This window comes from Struthio camelus, chromosome 25, assembly GCF_040807025.1.
Source record: "Struthio camelus isolate bStrCam1 chromosome 25, bStrCam1.hap1, whole genome shotgun sequence".
Lineage (NCBI taxonomy): Eukaryota > Metazoa > Chordata > Aves > Struthioniformes > Struthionidae > Struthio > Struthio camelus.
Window position 1 is genome coordinate 5148904 of NC_090966.1, and position 18814 is coordinate 5167717.

The 18814-nt window shown below is 50.3% G+C and overlaps 1 protein-coding gene and 1 long non-coding RNA gene across 3 annotated transcripts; one reads left to right on the forward strand and one right to left on the reverse strand.

The window, feature by feature from the left end:
• Nucleotides 1-230: 230 nt before the first annotated feature.
• Nucleotides 231-6277, forward strand: PHB1 (prohibitin 1). Of its 2 annotated transcripts, none has more exons than XM_068918912.1 (7): nucleotides 231-317; nucleotides 777-902; nucleotides 1300-1461; nucleotides 2223-2365; nucleotides 2860-2976; nucleotides 4166-4261; nucleotides 5079-6277. In XM_068918912.1, exons 2-7 carry the CDS (start codon nucleotides 815-817, stop codon nucleotides 5289-5291), a joined length of 819 nt encoding a protein of 272 aa, XP_068775013.1. In that variant the 5' UTR covers nucleotides 231-317; nucleotides 777-814; the 3' UTR covers nucleotides 5292-6277. The 2 variants fall into 2 exon arrangements, with proteins under 2 accessions (XP_068775013.1, XP_068775014.1); XM_068918913.1 differs by having other exon boundaries at nucleotides 289-376.
• A 6573-nt stretch (nucleotides 6278-12850) lies between these two features.
• On the reverse strand, nucleotides 12851-18750 carry LOC104144332 (uncharacterized). The gene is made up of 3 exons (XR_011136271.1): nucleotides 18609-18750; nucleotides 14787-15056; nucleotides 12851-14636 (listed from the first exon to the last, which is right to left on the reverse strand). It is a non-coding gene; the product is annotated as an uncharacterized lncRNA (long non-coding RNA).
• Nucleotides 18751-18814: the final 64 nt, after the last annotated feature.

Genomic DNA, 18814 nt, shown 5'->3' on the forward strand with positions numbered 1-18814 from the left:
CCCCTTCCCCCCCACCCCGGTTCCCCCATGCGCCAGCCCCGACGTGCGCCCCCTCTACCCCGGCCAGGACTACAGCTCCCAGAACGCCTTGCGCACGGCGGGAGCGCCGGGGCCAATGGAGAGCGGCTTTACACAGCCAGCGAGGCGGAGCGGGGCTCGCCGGGAGTTGTAGGCCTTCCCGCACGGCCTCCCGGGAGCGGGGGCGGCGAAAACTACACTTCCCAGAATGCCGAGGTCCGGAGCGGGCCAATGAGAAGCGGACGTCTTGGCGCGACGCGCAGGCGCGGCGGGTCAGGTGGCCGCGGCTTCATGTGGAGGTCAGGGGCGCTGCGGGAGGGAGAGCGGGCTGGGCCGGGCCGGGGCCGGGCCGGGCGCGGTGGGTCGCCGGGGCCGGGGCCGGGGCCGGGGCCGGGGCCGGGGCCGGGGCCGGGGCGCGGGCGCGGTGGGGCGTGCGAAGGGGCCGAGCGGCGGCCTGCGGGTGTGTGAGGGGGCCTCGGCCCAAGGGGCGCCTGTCCCGGGGGCGGAAGGCCTGGAGGGGGTGGGGGAAGCTCTGTGGGGAGGGATCCAGGGAGGGTGCAGGGGGGCTGGGGGGGAGGGATCCGGGAGGTAAGGGGGCTGGGGGTGCAGGGAGGCCCGGAGGGGGGGGGGTCGGGTCGGGGGTGCAGGTTGGATTTTTTTGGAGGGGGGAGTTAATCCTCGGCTCTGTAGGTGCAGACACAGAGTTGCCTGGGCTCCTCGCTTCATGCACTTTTAACAAGCTTGTGGGGTTTTTGCAGGAGGGACTCGCTAAAGGGGCTAGAACTGGACGTGAGAAATGGCCGCGAAGTTGTTTGAAAGCATCGGGAAGTTTGGCCTGGGGTTAGCTGTCGCAGGTGGAGTTGTCAACTCTGCTCTTTACAATGGTGAGTGGGAGAGGGAGAGTGTTTCCCGTTCATTTTATATCCTTTTTATCCATGTCTTTATTGCTCTGTGCCTTTATTATTAGTGGCATCAGGGGAAAATAGGCATGAGACTCTGCTGTGCTGGTTTATACTGACCTTCTGCATTGGGTAGGCAAGAGGATTGCGGAGTCCCTTCACTAGAAACTGTCAATGAGATGCTCTCCTTGAAAGCAGGCCGAGAGGTCGAGTCGTGGCTGAGTTGTCTCTTTTGCTTTGTTGCTACTAGCAATCTACTTAATTTCACCACTCTCCTGCAGCAAAAGGCCTTAATTAATCCTGACAGACTGTTGATATCTGTCATGGAGAATGTTCTGATGGTGTGCAAGTACAACAGTGAAACCATGCTGTTTCATTCTAGTTGATGCGGGCCACAGAGCTGTTATCTTTGACCGATTCCGTGGAGTCCAGGATACGGTGGTAGGAGAAGGTACCCACTTCCTCATCCCTTGGGTACAGAAACCGATCATTTTTGACTGTCGATCTCGCCCACGTAACATTCCCGTGATCACTGGCAGCAAAGGTAAGTGTTCTCGACCAGGCGACTGTAACAGAGTAGTGTCACTCTGAGTGTGTGCCCACTGTAGCGACCTGCGTGACATTGAGTTCTTTGCCTCAGAGGTGTTCTTTCCCTCTGCCTCAGGTGGCAGAGAGAAGATGCTCAGCAGCTTATCAGCCCTGAGGAGAGAGCAGTGCATCTGAATATCGTGCAAGACTGTGATCCAAGCGCTCTCGTTATATCCTGTGTCTTATTCTGATGTTGCTTTTGGATTTCTTTGTAGTTAGCAGTTGGGTGGATGGGGCACGAGAAGAAGTTTTACTATGGTCGTGACTTCTGTGATCTTTTAACCTTACAGAAAATCACTGAGTAAGGGTTCTGTCTTCTGGACATGGTGGTCCTATGTGTGCTGAGTCCAGTCTGGCACAGAGTCATTGATCTGTCTTTTTAGTTACAGAACAGATTAAGCAACTTCTTGTTGCAGGGTTTTAGTAGGTTGTCCGTTTAAATGCAAAATCTCTGCCTCTGCAGGAGGGCAAATAATTCCCTGCATCAGAAGCAAACTGAAACTTCAGTCTTATCTTTTTAAGAAGGATCTAGATCCCTAGGTGAAAGGGACAGTAAAAATAACTTGTCTCTGCCGGCAAAGAGAAGCCTGAGGGTGTGGTCTTTCCCATTTAGTTACCCTGGAAAGGCCAACTTCAGGACATCTCTTGTCCCCACAGTTTGCCACTAAACTTGTGCTTCTCTCTCTCCCTCCCCCCCCCCCCCCGCTCTGCCCCCAGATCTACAGAACGTGAACATCACGTTGCGTATCTTGTTTAGACCAGTGACCGCCCAGTTACCCCGAATTTTCACAAGTATTGGAGAAGACTATGATGAGCGTGTCCTGCCTTCAATCACAACTGAAATCCTGAAGTCTGTTGTGGTAAGGACAGCACGACAGCTGCTGGGCTCTGCCTGTCACCTTTCTGTCCTTGTTTTTTTTGCAGTGAGATACCTGCTAGCATGTGGAATATCTAATACTCCAGACTAAAGCTTCTCTTTCCACTCTCCAGGCTCCAAAGGGTTATCCAGAAAAGCTGATAATTGTAGTTATGCTGTTTGTTTCTTTGCCGTTCTGACGGCTTGCCTTGACTTAAGGCTCAAGTTGGGTGTAGTCTGGACAGCAAGAGGTTTCTCTGTTACCCGTTCTCAGCTGTTAGCTTCTCCCTTTGGGGGAAACCTCCCCTCCAGCTCACACTTAAATTTGCAATCATTCATTCTTTCTCCTAGTTCTAGTGAACAGGTAGCTTAGTGTTTGCTAGCTTTGGAAGATAAATTGGATTAACTCTGGGGCTTACAGGTGCAAAGACAAACAGAATATGAAAAATCTATTGTTTCTGGAAGCTTTGTTCTCATTTTTGTCCATCCTAATATCAGGCTCGCTTTGATGCTGGAGAATTGATCACTCAGAGAGAGCTGGTCTCAAGGCAAGTGAGTGAAGACCTCACGGAGAGAGCAGCGACCTTCGGCCTCATTCTAGATGATGTGTCCCTGGTAAGAGTTCTCCCTTTTCAGGTTTTCTCTCTCTTCTTGCAGATAAGAGTAGCGGAGAACAGAACCAGTGGATGGCCAAAGGGGGACAGAATTTTAGACGTAGGTGAAATGCTTATTTGTCTGGAGTTGCATGTAATTTAGTGGTTACAGCTCAAGTCAGTATGTCAGGTTTTGTCACTGGCCTTCTGTGACCTTGAGAAAGCCCTTGAAGGCTCAGCTGTACTGTCTTCTTGCTGACCTCACTATTGTAGGTTTCTGTAGTTAAAATAGGGAGCAAATGCTTTCTGTGGATGATGGATCAGTCTGCAAATTGCTTGAGAGCAGCCTGTTGTTCCACAAGTGCTCTGAGACACAGGGGGAAAGTAGGCGCTCCAGCGAAAATCTATGCCTTTGATAGTCCTGGCTGTTTCCTACAAACATGTCTTCTCCTGGTTGTGTCGTCTTCCAAGACTACCCGAGGAGGGAGCTCTTCCCTCCCTCCTCCCCTTCCCACCCCTGCTCCTCTAAAGCTTTGTAATCTGGCTTGAACACGCACCGCTCTCTCTTCTGGGATTTCCCTCGAAAGCCTGCTAGAGGAAAAGGAAACAAGCTCTTTCATTTGGCTTTGAACACGTAGGAAGTCTTTGCAGGAAGGTGACTTTGTTTCTGCTAAGTGTATGTTTTGGCTCTTCATGCCTGGTGCTTTCTACTGAACACGCTCCTTAAGGAAGTTCACCTTTCCCCTGCAACATCCCAGTAGCCTGCAGGTGTCCAAACAGCCCAAGCTGAGAACATAAGTACATAATTGAGCATGACAGGTTTAGGATCGTTTTGTGGACTGAAGGCCTGCCCTGCCTGGGAGGGGAGAGGCGAGTGAGCGGGCTCCCTCTGCTGGGTGCTTTAGTAAGCTGTGGTGGAAGGACCGCGTGGTACATCTCCAAAGTTACTGGTGTTACCTGTCTGCTGGGTTGGAGCTGTGCTTGTGTTGTCTCCCTTCAGTAGGTCCAACACTCCAAAACAGGATGGGAAGGCCTTGCCTGTCAGAGTTCCTGTCGCCTTTCAGTTCTTTTAGGGGTACTGGTTTTCCATGTCCATTCCAGTTCCACTGATACAGGAGGGTTTCCTACCACATGGGAGCTGCGTGGTTCTCGGCAATGCTGCTGTGAACCGTCAGCGTTACGGACTTTGTTGCTCAATTTCTGTCCCGCAGACCCATCTGACCTTTGGCAAGGAGTTCACAGAGGCAGTTGAAATGAAGCAAGTGGCCCAGCAAGAAGCAGAGCGAGCCAGATTCATTGTGGAAAAGGTACCTTGTCCTAATGCGAGACTTTGATTTGGAAACGGTTCCCGGTATATTCCTCCTGCTCTAGCTAGCGGTGAACGTTTCAAGTGTCACTTCTTACCAGAGCTGCTGAACAAAAATATGTGGAGGGGTTTGAGGTTGAGATTTGCAACCCAAATGATCCTGCTCTTTGCGGATTTTTAGAGGGTTGCTGAAGCTTTCGGTGGTGTTTGGTATCACAGGCACGGGGGCCTGTGTCCTAGCAGTATTATTAACTGCACGCAAGACCGCGTAATCTCAGATCAACCTAGAATCTCAGTGAGGAGCCTGAGCAGCCACAGAAATAACTTTATGTAAAAGTTCCCCAGTAGAGCTGAGAACACAAGCCTTTTGTGACTGCCAGAACCTGAAACTATACCCAAAATTAATCCAGTGGAGGCAGTAAGATGCTTGTAAACAACCAGGATGATTAAATAGCAGAAGAGTTTATCTAGCCTGGTTTTAACTCCTCTGATGAAGATCTCAAACATTTCTTAGGCAATTTTCCAGCAGGAGTGCCCTTAGATGGGTTAATGTTTCCTGCGTTTTAGACTGATAAGACAATTTTAAAATGAGCTTTAAACCTGTTCTCCCTAGTGGCAAAAAAGCAGTCAAACAGAATACACCTTTAAAATAAAATCACCTTTTATGTTAGCTCTTGTTAAGTTTCCTACTGAGGGGGGGAGCAGTATGGTGATGAGGTGGGAATTTATCCTTTACATGTGACAATAGTATCTTCCTTCTCCTGCTTTGTTCTTGTTTCCTCTGTTGCTCATTCCCCTTCTCATTTGTTCTCTTGCAGGCTGAGCAGCAGAAGAAAGCAGCTGTCATCTCTGCTGAAGGAGACTCAAAAGCAGCTGAGCTGATTGCCAACTCGTTGGCTACTGCAGGCGATGGTTTGATTGAGCTGCGCAAACTGGAGGCAGCTGAAGACATCGCTTACCAGCTCTCACGGTCCCGCAACGTCACCTACCTGCCCTCCGGACAGTCTGTGCTCCTCCAGCTGCCACAGTGAATGTGGCTCTGCAGCCGTAGTTAACCTGATCACTTCTACCTACCAGATCAGCCTTTTCCAAAACAATCATTGCAATTTCCTGATTGGGTAAAAGAAAGGAAATTAAAATCCAACCCCTTTTGAATTCTTAATCAAATAAAACTGAACACTCTTGACAACAAACCTGCATTCTTCCCATGTATGGTCAGAGCAGTGGCTCCAGTGACCATTAAGCTAGGTTTGAGAATTGCCCCTTTCCAGGCAGTTTGAGCAGCAGGAGCAGAGCTGGGGAGTGTTTTCATCTCTTGACTTCTGGGATGAACAAGTAGCCCAGGAGACTTCCTGACCACAAGAGTGCCGAATCAATCAGGTTTCACGCTGATGCTTCAGTGCCTTTTGGCTGGCTCAGCCAGGGTCGTTACAGACTTGCATGTCCTGGACTATGGAACAGGGATGCTCAGGGCTCTTTCTTCCTCAGTCAAGCCAGTGTTTTTCCAGGTGTCAACTGACAGTAAGAGGACATCTCAGTTGTTAGGTTAGCGGCTCTGCTGTGCCTGTGTGAACCGTGGCACTGTTAGCAGGAGGCACAGATTGAGTGGACTGTGGCTGGGGTGAGAATAGCAGAGATCCACCTTAAGCACTAGATGGAGTTTTTCAGGCATGGAGGAGAAGATGCTTCCTCTGCAGGAACTACTTCTCACTCCCATGCTGGAAGTGGGACATCTCCACTTCTCCCCACTTTGCCACACGCTGTTCTGTTTGCTGTCACTTGCCCTGTTGTGCAACCATAGTTTTTTCACCAAGGTCAGAAAACGTAGCAGCTGGTCTATTCCAAATGGTGCCTCGCACAACGAGGGGCTGACTCAGTGCTCTGTGGCTCAGGCAGTCTGAGGTGGGCATAATTCTCTGTTACATCAGTGTTCTTTTTATTTAGGGAATCTGAATTACAAGGAGGATGTGATGGGTGAGATTGTATAACTAGCCTTCAATAAATGCCATGGTCCCAAGCCTAACCGTGTGTTTTTTGATACCTCAGAAAAGAGAAGGTTGGGTCAGTGGAGCAAGACACCTCATGCTTGTGCTACGTTATTTGGATAAAAGTCACTTAGCACAAGCAAATAGTCTCAATCCGAATAACTTAAACCTTGAAATATAATCGTCTCAGGCTGAATTCTTCACTTGTGACAACGTAAGGCTAAGAATACCTTGAGGTGGTTGTGAGATTTCTCTTCCACGGTTCCCGCCGCACAGGCACAAGCAGAATTGCTCAATGAGAGAAGGTAGGCTGTTGCCTGGACAGACCTCAGGATCCAAGACATGAGCCTCTAGCTGGATTCTGCTCCCAACCAGGCCCAGGCAAGTCCCTCTGTTCTACTCCTGTTACTTCTATATTTAAATAAGAAAGAGCTGTAAAGCCTAGAACATGGCTACCCTGAGTTTATATGTAAATACATACATATATATGTGTGTATATATATATATATATATATATATACACGATATATAGATATAGCACGTTTGAGCTGCTGGGCATGGAGGAGGCCCAGTTCTCTGCAGTTTCTACTCCAACCTCATATAAGAGCGTCCCTACAAATGGACCACGCCTCCATACTGGAGCTAAATCTTGGTTCCTTCATGTTTGCTGGAACTCAAATCAGGTTGTGAATATGTTGCACTCCCTTCAGAACAAAGAGAACTCTGAGGCTGAACAGGTTTTTATTTCTGATCTTCAGATGACGTGCCTGGGAGCATTGGCTCGGCCCCTTCACTTCTCAAGTCCTCTTTGGCTTCCTTTACCTCCACAAATACACTCAGTAGGCACTTTTAAAGCCAGAGGGCCTTTCCTTTCTTTCCCCGTGCAGTTTGAGCTGTTGTTTACTGCACATACATATGTTTTCCAGGGCCGCTGTTTTATTTCCAACAGCGTGCTGTTGCATCAAAAAAGCAGTGGGTTCTACCAGACGCTGCCTGCCGTGAACTTCAAACCTATCACTGGCTGTCAGAAGGCCCTGTACTTGCCTGGCACGCCATTACCCCCATCCTGCAAATAAGATGCTCATATAGTGTCTGCTGTCCCTAAGCAATGCAGCTTCAGGTGGATGTGATCACTACCCTGAGGATGTTGAACCACTGGGAAGATTTCTGTAAGTAGAGGGCTCATTTTGTCATCACACGGCCGCTTTGGGTTGTTGTCCTACCCTCTGGCAAAATGGAGAGGAAAGACTTGCCTGCTTTTTTTGCTGGGCAGGGTATATGCTTGCAATGATGAGGTGTCTGAGCTTGCAAAGTATTTTAAGCAGCTGAGCAGTCAGGCCTATAACTCGCAAATAACTTCCAGACCTCTTCTTTCTACAGGGCTCTTGTTCTTTATTCTTCTAGTTTACTGCTTCAGACACTGTCTTAAGGAAGCTTCCACTTTTCTCCCGAGGTTCCTTTTAAAGCCCTTTAGTGTTTCCTGCATTTCCCTGCTGAGTTTCATGCGCCAGGTGTTGGGCTCAAAACAGTGGGTTTAAAATCCCTTCTCAGCTTCTGTGGCTCTGCATTACTTCTGCCTCCAGTTTTGTGTTTTCAGTGGAGTGTGGAGTGTTTCCTGCTGCTTTTGCTGTTAGCCTCTCTGGAGAAGGTGTCTGAAGGCTCTAACGGTGGCCCCTGGGTCTGATTAATCACCATTTCCTTTGCTTTTGGGTGTAATTCTTTTCACAAATGTTCCCTGGCTGTTAACTGCTCCGTTACCCTCGCTCTGCCTCACTTAATGCCTAAAGCTGCCATGAACTCATCAAACTTCAAAGCTGCTCTTGAAGCTGTAGCTGTCTCGGTACATGCTAGCTGAACTTGTTTTTTATACTGTGTTTATAGCTGCCCTTCAGCCTTGTAGACCGTGTGGACCCTCTACCCATCTGTATCCAGATGGGGAGCAGTGACCTTAAAATCAGGACCTGATTTTGTGTGGGCTACACAGCAATACTGGGTGAGGAAACACAGAGCCTTTCACTTGCTGGATAGCCGCTGCTCTGAGAGCTGTGCAGCAGTGAGTAAACACTGCCAGTACCGGGCATCCTCTACCAACCGTGTCAGGTGCTGTCTGACTCCTTGGTTTTAAAAAAACAAACAAACAAACAAAAAAAACCAACAGTCAAGATTGCATAGCCAAGGATCAGCCTCCCTGGCATCCCTGGCCAAAGTTGGACTGAAGAGAGCCAAAGGTTGAACTCTCTCTGCTTCCCAGAACGCTGGCCCTCCTCTCACAGCATTTGGAAGGTGTTGGCAGGGTGTGAGCTCTTGCTCTCAGTGCTGTACTTGTCAGGGCAATAGAAAGAGCTTCAGGCTTGGGTAACAGGAAGGCAGGCCGCTCTTGCTGCTCTAACAAATAAGATGTTCCCACCCTCCCTGTTTGGCATTTTTCCAACCTTGTTGCTCTTAATAATCCAGGAACAAAAACTTTTTCATGAAAGAGCCCCCACCTGGGGGTGAGGAGACAAGACAGAAGGTCAAGGCACGTGGTTTATACTAAGGGCAAAGAGGCATTTTGTTAGTGTGGGGCTTAAGTCTGCCCTGCCAGACAGCCTGCATAAGCCACTTGATCCACTCAGAGTCCTGAGACCATCTCCTGCTCTGCTGGCCTAGCCAGGACCAGCTCCCAGCTGCAGGGCACAGCTATTGCAAGTGCTGCCTGATCAGTGGGGTTCTCATGCTCAGAGCTGCTAGGCAGATGGTCCAAAAACAGCAGATCTCCCACTTCGCCTTACCCTAAAGAATAAGAGAGGCGCTGTCTTGTGACTGTGCCTGATGGAGCAAGCACTGGCCATGAGGATGGAGTACTCCATGAGCACCGTGTGCCACATCTTTCCAGTGAGACAGAGGCACACCTCAGCTCAAGGTAAGCCATGCTCACAGGTGGGAACTAGTTGGATGATACTATTTGAAGGGAGGTAAAGAAACTTTGGGTTAGTTTCTGTGAACAGAAAAGCCAGTGGGCCTGTGGTTTGGTTCTTGAGCCTGGATTCCCGCTGTCTAAAATGACACAAGCTCTGATTGAAGCATTTTCTGCAGTTAGGCAAATAATAACAATTCTTTGCCGTGTGCGCTTTCTGATGTTTAGCGGGGATCACAGCCACGCTAAAACTTTTGCTTTGGGGAGGGGGAATGCTTTCCGTGGTCAATTCTTCCTCATTTTGGCCACCTCTTGGCCAAAACGCTTTGAACTCAGTATATTTGACTCCCCCATCGATTAGTTTGAAATTGGCTTCCTCTGGAGGAAGGACAGGCACAGCATGGTGCATAAAGCCACTGCTTTCCCAGTAAGGCTAGGATATGTTAGCAGGCTGGAGGAAGCATGCCCTTCTTTAGGCAACCCAGCTAAAAGGGCCTAAAAAGTTACTCAAAAGGCTTCGCCCCAGATCTCTGCCTGAGTGTTCAATAGTCAGAAATAAATGCCCTTCTATGAGGCTTTCCATCCCCAAAGCTATGGACACCGACTTGCACCAGCATCACAACAGGCACTCCTGATGTTTCTGTTTTCCAACAGATATCGTTAAATTTAGCATCAGTCTTGGGGCATGGGTTGTTTTGCGGGTAATTGATGGAGGCTATAGCTTTGCTGTTAACCACAACTGGCCACCTTAGCTAAAAAGAACATCTGGGAAGAGACCAACACCTTTTTCAGAGGGCAAAAGGAATACAAATCGAAGAGCAGGTGAGGCTGGCAGCCCAGGCTGCTCTCCCACCAGATGGCAGCAGCAATTCTGCTCTCTGCTGCCAGGGAGGGTGATGGGGACCAAAGGGTGTCCCTCAGGCTCCCTGTGGGGACAGGTGAGCATGGAGGTCACCCTACCCTTGGCAGAGGACACAAGGAGTGGACAAGGACAAACACAAAAGCACACAGTCCTTCCTGAGCAAGGAAGAAAAAGCACAGTCTGGCATGACACCGGTCTGACAGCACCGCACGGACAAGGGCTCGGGAAGGCAGGTACAAAAGTTCAGTCCCTTAGTTAGTAGGCTGTCCTGGTAAATCTGTGATGCCCGCTGGACTCTTTGAGGAGTCCCTCCACTCCCAGCTCCGGGTTTTAACCCCTCTAGACGAAGGTAGTACACTGAAGGACACAAATGCCTGTCTCTGCCTTTAACTCTGGTCCTAGGGCAGCTTTGCTTTGCAGTGCATTTCTTCCCAAAGGCAGCGCTTTGAGCATTCCTCCCTTGCCCCTTTCTCAGCCCGCAAAGGCCGTTCCTGGTTTAGTATTAATTCAAAGCGTGTTGGGGTAAACACCACAAACATCCAGGTATGATTTCAGAGGCACAAGTTGCTTTAGCTTGGCATTACAAGCCAAGCTTGTAATGTTACAAATAATAACATTTGAGTTCTCGGGTCCAGACCCTCAATAGTATAAATCCAGGAGGCCTGGTGCAGGTAAAAGCTTGGCAGTATTTTAATCTCAAGCCCTGGCCCCAGAGTCATTACAGTGATAGCAACATTGATTCATCACTTGTATTTCTCTGAATACAGCTCAAGTACTAGGCTACAGGGACCAGGTTTTCAGCAAGATCTGATGATAATGGGCAACATGAGACCTACTAGGGCTGCTGCTGCAGGGCCCCGCATATGAGGCTGATTGCAGCCCTCTCTGCTGTAAAGAGCTGCCAGAAGACCAAAGAGCAGCAGTTAGTTGCCACTTTCACACATCAAAGCTCTACCAGCTGAGGTGAAAACTCCCTGCCCACCACTCTTTTTTTTTTTTCTTTTTCTTTCTTCTTCTTCCCAGGGAGACTTTGCCTTGCTGCTTCTCCTTCCTTTCATGCTAAGAGGAAGAGCTCAGCTTTGCACTACCCACAGCAGCTGGGCTAGCAACATTCAGACCAGCCAAACAAGCTTTTGTTCATGATAAACAAACAGGAAACTGCCCGATTTCCTCTGTGTGTTCACCCTCTCTCTCCCACTTTCATAGATAACCAACCTACCTGACTTGTGAAGAGGCAGGCGACTAAAAGCAAATGCATGGACAGGCACTTTGGAGCAGCTGTAATTTGCAGCATGGCTACTGCATAGAAATATGCATCTGCTCCCTGACAGTTGCTGATGCACCAGAGCTGAAGCCTCTCCAGGTAAGAAAGCTCCCTGAATTTGTGATAATTTGTACCCTGCAGCAAGCTGGCAGCATGTCTGAAGTGGTTAGAGCAAGGGATAGGGAGGAGTTTCCTTATTGCTTCCTTTGTGCTGTTTATATCCAAGTGGACTGAACAGAAAATGTCTCTGTCCTGAAATGCAGAGGAGGTGGGGGGTGGGGGGGGGGAAGCACTTGTGGAAGTGGGTAGAAAGTTTAAAACGTCCTAAGTCAGGCTGGAGCTCAGCTGGGCTGGGAGAAGGGGAGCATCTGAGGACTAGCACTTCTTAGGGCCAAATTCTGTTTAGTTATTCCTCGCCAGGCGCTAGGCAGCACTGGGGACTGAGACGTTCCTCACATGCCTGTTTTCCATCAGCAGAACTCAGTTGACTTCAGTCCAGCGAGTCCTGACTTACACTAGTGTAAGTAAATCTCAGAGGTGGGTCAGGTTTACTTAAGAGATGATCGACTCTGCTTTGGGTTTTCTACTTGGTAAAACAGGGAGTGACTGTCATAGGCAGAGGGGTAGCAGGGTGAGTGATGGGGGACATAAGTATACCCCAGCTAGGAGATGCATAACAACCTTCCAGAGAAGATGAAGCAGCCAATGTCTTTAGAAAAATACAATGGATACTTCTTTTAACCACACGCTCACCACAGCTATGCTAGGTTCACTTTTCCTACTCATAAAAAGCAACAAAAACCAAATCTGTGGAGAAGGGACCTGGCGGGGTAGGCATCTATTTCTTGCTGAACGCTTCCCCAGAAAGGAGAGGAACTAGAGAGAGTGGGAAGCACCCATAGGACCCATCCCACTTGAGTAAAAAGCATCACCACAGCTAACCGTTCAAAAGTGTGGGCAGTAGCTTAACCCTCTTTGCAATGAGGACCAACTCTTTAAGCAAATATTACAATGAGAGGTAACGGTCTCAAACTGAGATTTGTGTGAACATGCAATGTTCTGCAGCATATTGCAAGGCAAGCATCATTACTGCCTCTCTGCATGGCTATGACATGACTCTTGCATGTCACTGTGGCAGTGAAGTGACACTCTGTGATAAATTAGAAGTACATACAGCAGGGCCCATAACCAAGCCCCAAACCCTGGCCCTCTCCTGAGGCTGAGCTCAACTGCTGGTGTAAAACCAGTGTTAGGGCTCGTGCACTGGATCTGCAAACAATGCTGATCTGGAGCAGGTCAGAAATCTGCAGTGAGCTAACCTTGACCTTTGACAAGCCAAAGCTGTGACTGAGCATGGGAAAACTGAGTGCCCAAACTGGAGGGCAGTGCAGAACATGGAAAACAGGGGGAGATGCCTGTTGCAAGATGAATGGTCACTGGTACTGTGCAGCTCAGGGGAACGGGGCAGCAAGGCAGGAAGGGCAGGAGGAGGCTAGGAAAGCATGCGTGCAGGATGCCTCCGAAGCAGCAGGTTAAAAATACTCCTGCGCGCAACAGAGGCAAGAACAGGAAGGAAGCATGGGTTAAGCCTGAACAAGGTGAGTTTATTCTGGAGATATTAATTCAAACATGTCTTTCATGGGGATGAGTCTCATAATGCCATTTCTGCAAAGCTGGTAAATAAGGCTCTGTTGAGGCTTCATGTTTCTGTCACCTAAAGCATCTTCCTCCCAAACATGACTTTCCCCAGGTACTTTTCAAACCCAGAGGGAAGTTTCTACACAAAAAACTATGCTGGAAGATTGGGTGTGAATGGAAAAAACTCCAGTTAAACCAGTTCATTCCTCACCAAGAGACTCCAGCCAAGATATAAGGACCTGCGCTTGCACTACTTTGATAAGGGTTGATCCTGATCTGAGCAGAAGTGCTCTTAACACAGGAATAGAAATGTCCTCAGGCCATGCTATGGTGATGTTTCCATTTAAGAGTTATCCCAGCACAAATGTTAAAACTTCCCCTTTGTAGGCAGTCCACTGAGGAGACCCCCTGATATTATAGCATAAGCCAAAGCTGATGAAACAGGCAGCAAATAGAGTAAGAGCCCAATTCTGTGAATTTCCCTTGCTCCCACCCTGCTCTTATTCAACTGTTGTAGCCCAGAATCTGTGTTTTACTTTGCAATTAAAAAAAAAAAAGGCACAAAACAAAGGCGATTTCTTAATTTCTGTGGAATGATTTCATGAGGAGGCCGATGCAGATGGTTCTGATAATACAGTCATGTTACCACCCTGCCCCAAGCACCCCAAAGAAAGTTATGCATGGATCTGTCAGGTTTTTCTGTATTATACAAGGCTGTTGCTGCTGCCTTGCCTGGGCCTTTAATGCACAAGGCCCTGTAACATCCAGCTGTCAATGCTGTGTCTCTGAAGAACCCCCCAGCATTGAGATGCTTGAAGTGTTAAAATATGTCAGGGAGGGTTGAGTGTGTCTTCTCAGAAGGGCAGAGTTAAGGCTACTGTTACCTTACTGGAAGGTACCTCCATCTGCTTTCTGCTTCTCAGATGCTTGTTTGTTGCCTGTCAACTCTGCCTACATCCTGCTGCTCAGGAGGCGATGTTGGTAGACGTAAACTCTGCAATATTATTTGGAGGCAGTTAATCTTTAATTGCGGCCTTACCGTGGATCAGTAGAGGAGAAGAGACAATAGGCACGGGAACTTCCTCTGCTTGAACTTCCACTCTGCTCTGATACAGTCTCAAGGCCAGATCCTCTACATTCAGTGGTGGTGGTTCCCTCAGACAGTATAGGGCTTCCTGTGACAAGGGTTAGCAGGAAAAGCCCTTTGTTTTCCTTTTGCTTCCTTTCCCATTGCTTGAGAGGGCCCTGAATCCTGCAGGACATAGCAGGATGCCTAACAGATAAAGCATTGCTCCGAAAGTCAACTGGTTGGGTTGCAGATATGGTCAGCAAGGTGTCAGTACCCCTCTCTGTGCCTCAGTTTATTTTCTCAACCTTGTTTGTTTTCCTAGTTGGGGCAGGGACTTTCCTTGCGATGTCCCTGCATAGCACCCAGCTCCAAGGGCCCTTCCCTGCAATCAGGGAAGGAGTCCTGATTGCAACCATACTCTCACAAGCTCCTCGGCACTGAGTCAGTTCAGGCTGTTCTCGACATAGAACGGTTACATCATGGCAGCCTCAGCAAAACATCAAGCATGTGGAGAAGGGCTAGCACTGTTTCACCTGGACCTGGGTGCCAGCCCTGTCACCAGCAGCAGCAAGCCACCAAAAGTCACCTCTCACTGCCGACCTGCTGTGGTGCAGAGTGGGAGGACACACGTAGGACAGCAGGAAGGGAGCCCGTCTTGTTGTCTGTGGGGAAAGAAACGGCTAGAACAGGAACCTTTCTCAGAACAGGAAGGACAGCAGTTCCTTGATGACTGCTTTAGTTAAGCTGATGCTTAAGTTTATGCAAGCTGGTGACCCTGAAGCCAGCTGCCAGAAAAAAACCTTTCAACGTACTGTGGACTCAGATGACCAACCCAAGAAGCTGTTTCTGTTCTGCCTGGAATACGTGTGTACATGGACGCTGTCCTCTTCCCAAGCTATCACTAGGCACTCACAAGGGAAGGAATCCTTTTGCACAGAGATCTTGCTCTCATTCTCCTCCTGAAATGCATTCTCTTCAGTCAGTTGGCTCTCATCTGGCTCACTGGGTGTCAAGAGTTTCCCAAGAAATCATCAGAGCAGGAGTTCAGATGATCTTTGTTGACAGCAGAGAATCATCCTTGCCTGAATAAAGCAGAGAACTCTTGTAAACTGTGTCCCATCCCACAGCAGCACAGTTCACATAGGACTGCAGCCCTCAAACTGGGCAGACATCTCCAGAACCAGAGGATTCCAGCCCAGGTTTACTACCTGAAAGCCATATGAAATAGCCAGGGGTCACTCAGGAACGCCTAGCTTTACAAACCCAAGAACACTGCCCACACAAGAAAATTAACTGCTGATAAAAGTGAGAGCTCATTTCTGTTCGAGTTTCCCCTTCCTACACTCTTCTGCAGCTGTTGCTAGTGGTTATCTCCACCACAGAACTAGCTGCATCTCAGCAATACTCTTCTATGTTAAATTTGCTTTCTTAGCAAGTTTAGAACATCTATTTCTCTAGGAAAGAAAAAAAAGCCAAGTAATGCTGTATCCTAGTGTTTCTGAGGCCTCTGGCCCAGCAGATACTCATACTTTTATTTTACTTTTCACCCTGAAAAGTTCTAAGCTGCTCTGCAGGAAAAGATCTTGTTTCTAGAGAGGCACGTAGAGACCTATGCTCTCAGCATTCACCTATGCTGAATTGCAGCTACTTCTAGAGTGAGCTGCAACAGTTGCTTGCTGAAACAGTGCAACAGTTTAGGGCAGAAAATGAAGATATTTATCACCCGTCTCTGCCACTGCATGCAACGAGGAGGAAGCATGCGGGCATTTCCCTTACTGGTTATATTTCAGAGACAAGGGGAATGCCAGGGAAAGGGGGCCAAGATGCCACAGGATCTTATGAGCAGGCAACAAGATGCAGGAAGTTGCCTCTAGAAGTTATACAACAGTGAAAGGAAAGCAGAGATGACAGCAAGGAAATCAGAGGGGTGATAAGGATCTGTGGCTGTGAAGCAGGTGTGCACTAGGGAGCAGATCATGTGCGAGCAGAGAGAGATGTGGAGCTGTTGCTGCATTCTGTTTTGTTTCCCTCTACCTGGCTGACATGTCTTTTCACGTCAAAAGCTAGATCAAAGAGAGGGATGTAAATAGGTGAAGCAGGCTCCCTCGTGGGAACAGGGCTGAGTGCCACAGCCAACCTCTCAGCTGGATTCCTCCCTGGGAGCTGGCATGAAGAGCTGTCACTCTCCATTAGCCAAGCACCAGGGAAGAAAGTGCGCGACTGCAGGGTGATCTGGGCATTCAGGAGCCGAACCACACAGCGAGGCTAAAAAGAGTCACGCTCCTTTGCGATGGCCTCTTCCCTAAGCCACCACCGACACTGATGGGCCACAGCAGGACCACGCTTTGGTTTCATCATGTTAGAAGCCCTTCAGACTCCAAGGATATTTGCACTTGGTCCCTTTTTTTCTTCTCCCCCTGCACAGTCCTGGTGACCACTGAGAAAGTGGCACTCCACATTTCCTTTTAACCTCTGCACAGCTTGTATTTGGGGGGAGGAAAATCACCTTGCTGACATCATCTGAAGCTGATGACACTGAGCACCTTTCACAGGACAGGCCCCTGCAATCCTCCAGTTGCCATTTCAGTATGAAGGGATCTCATGCCACAAGCTCAGGGTAAGGAAGGCAGGTTAGAAAACCACAGGCACAACCTCAGAGAAGAGAGCAGCAAAACAGACCAGGACACCAAATGCTCTCCTCACATGCTGGAGGAAGGGATCATCAAGGCACTGGCCTACTCCTGTCCCATGGACAGACACCAGCAGTGGCTGCTGCCTTTGTGCAGGTGGCAAAATAGCTGATAGCTTTCACTGATCATCTGTGCTCCTTCAGACAAGGGTGCCCATTGGTTTCCAGTGTCCCCTCAGCTGTCATTCTGCTAAAATCCCATATTTGGAAGAGGGGATCTGTCACTCATCACTATCACGTTCAATCACCTTCCAAGCAAAAGGTCCCCAGCATTTTTTTCCTGCCCTCTTCACGTCTCAACTTCTAAAGCACGTGGGAAATTCAGCTACGCAGCATCCCTCAGAACATACACAGTTAACCAGCAGCAGCACCACATCCCCTGACATCCTCTCTCCATTTTTCTCAAGAAGCTGCACTGCGTGAGGGTGTTGAGCTAAGGTGGAGCAGTGCTGATTCTCTCAAAGCCCAGGGTCTCCTCTGGCTGCCCCTTCCCGCTCTGGCTATACACAGTCCCAGCAGAGATTAGAACAGCCTGGGGCCTGCTCTGAACTGGACCAGCTAGTAAGAGCTCCCATGGGGCTGGTCAGAGCAAAGTGCACCGTGCTCTGCTCCTTTCCCATGCCCCCACAGCAGGGGTTGTTGGGGCAAGGAAGAAAGCTGGCAACATTGTTCTCATCCCACCATGGGGTTCCTCCTGTCTACACTGCCCCTTTTATTTGATAGTGAACTCTTGACAGTCCCAATCCTCACTCCGCGCAGGGAGCTCAACTCTGGGTTTTACATTCAGTAATCGAGAGCAGGGCAAATACATTTGCAGGCAGTGGGGGATGGACTGTTTGTAGAACCTCAAACCAAGGGCCCTCCAGTGTTAAGAGGCCATCTGCAGCAAACACAGCAGATGCAGAAACAAAACAGAAGCAAAGACGGGGTTGGGGACGAAGGACAAGAAAGGGGGCCAGGGCAGCAAGGTGAGTCTGAGAGGAGGCAGTCAAAGCAGCATGGCACAAGAACAGATTCCTGACGTCCCTGGGCAGCAGCTACCGCTATAAGAACAGGGCTAGTGCCCTTCCCCCTTTTCCTGTTTCTGCTACTCTTGCTAATTCTTTTACAGCCGCCAAACCTAAACCACAGCAGTGCTCTTCCCTCCTACACAGCGCTCAGCAGTGGTTTTCAAGGCTATGGAGTAGGCTTTGTAGCTTCCTAGGAGAAGGGAAGCTACCGGCGCTGCCAGCCCAGAGAGAAGCAGCCCTGACCCACCCCGCACCCTTTCACGAGCCCCCGACCCGCTGCCAGCGCTGGGCTCGACCAGCAAAAACCCATTTTTAAACTTCTTGTCACCTCTGCCTTCTCACACGCCAGGCCCGGGCCTTGCAGGTGGGTGTAAGCACGAAACCACAGGCCAGAGCTAAGTAGTTATTAGTATTTGAGGGGGAGAAGGAGGTTTGAACGAGTGAGAGCTGGGGTTTGGCACAACGCTAACAGCAAGGCAGGCCGGGCCTCGCTGACGGGGCCTTTCTCAAGGTCTTACCTGGCTCCGCAGGGGCAGCTCAGCGACGCCCCGGCCGCAGCCGTCACCCCCCCCCCCCCGTTTGACGGAGGCGCGAGGCCCGGCAGCCGTTATGGCCGTTACGCCGACGGCGGCAACAGGCCTAAGGCCGGCAGCGGAGACGCGGGGCGAGGCGTGGGCCGGGGTTGGCCGCAGCGCGGCGGAGCGCCCCGCCACGACTTGCCCGGCTCAGCTGACTGCAATTAGGGCGGCCTCGCTAATTAGCGCGGCGGAGTAACGGTCGGTCGGTCGGTCGGCCGCGCCGCCCCTCCCTCCCCCCCCCCCGCGCGCCGCCGCGCACCGGGCCCCGCGCGCGCGCGCGCGCCGCCTCACCTGAGCCCCGCGGGGCGCCGGGCTCCGCGCATGCGCAGCGCCCCCCCCCCCGGCCGCCCGCCTCACCTGCGCTCCGCGCTCCCCTCCGCAGCCTGAGGTGAACGGCGAAGGGAGGGCGGGGGGAAGAGCGGGTGGGGTGGGAGGGAGGGAGAGGCGGGGAGCGAGGCCACCGCCCGACCGCGCATGCGCCCCGCCGCCCCGCTCCCCCTCAGCCTATGGGTATCCCCCCCCGCCGCCCCCGCCCCGCGCGCGCGCGCCCGCCCGCCCGCGCG

Coding starts and splice junctions, on each gene's coding strand:
- PHB1 (XM_068918912.1), top strand. CDS start 815: ATGGCCGCGAAGTTGTTTGAAAGCATCGGGAAGTTTGGCCTGGGGTTA. Junction 903..1,299: donor CAACTCTGCTCTTTACAATG/GTGAGTGGGAGA, acceptor GTTTCATTCTAG/TTGATGCGGGCCACAGAGCT. Junction 4,262..5,078: donor CCAGATTCATTGTGGAAAAG/GTACCTTGTCCT, acceptor GTTCTCTTGCAG/GCTGAGCAGCAGAAGAAAGC.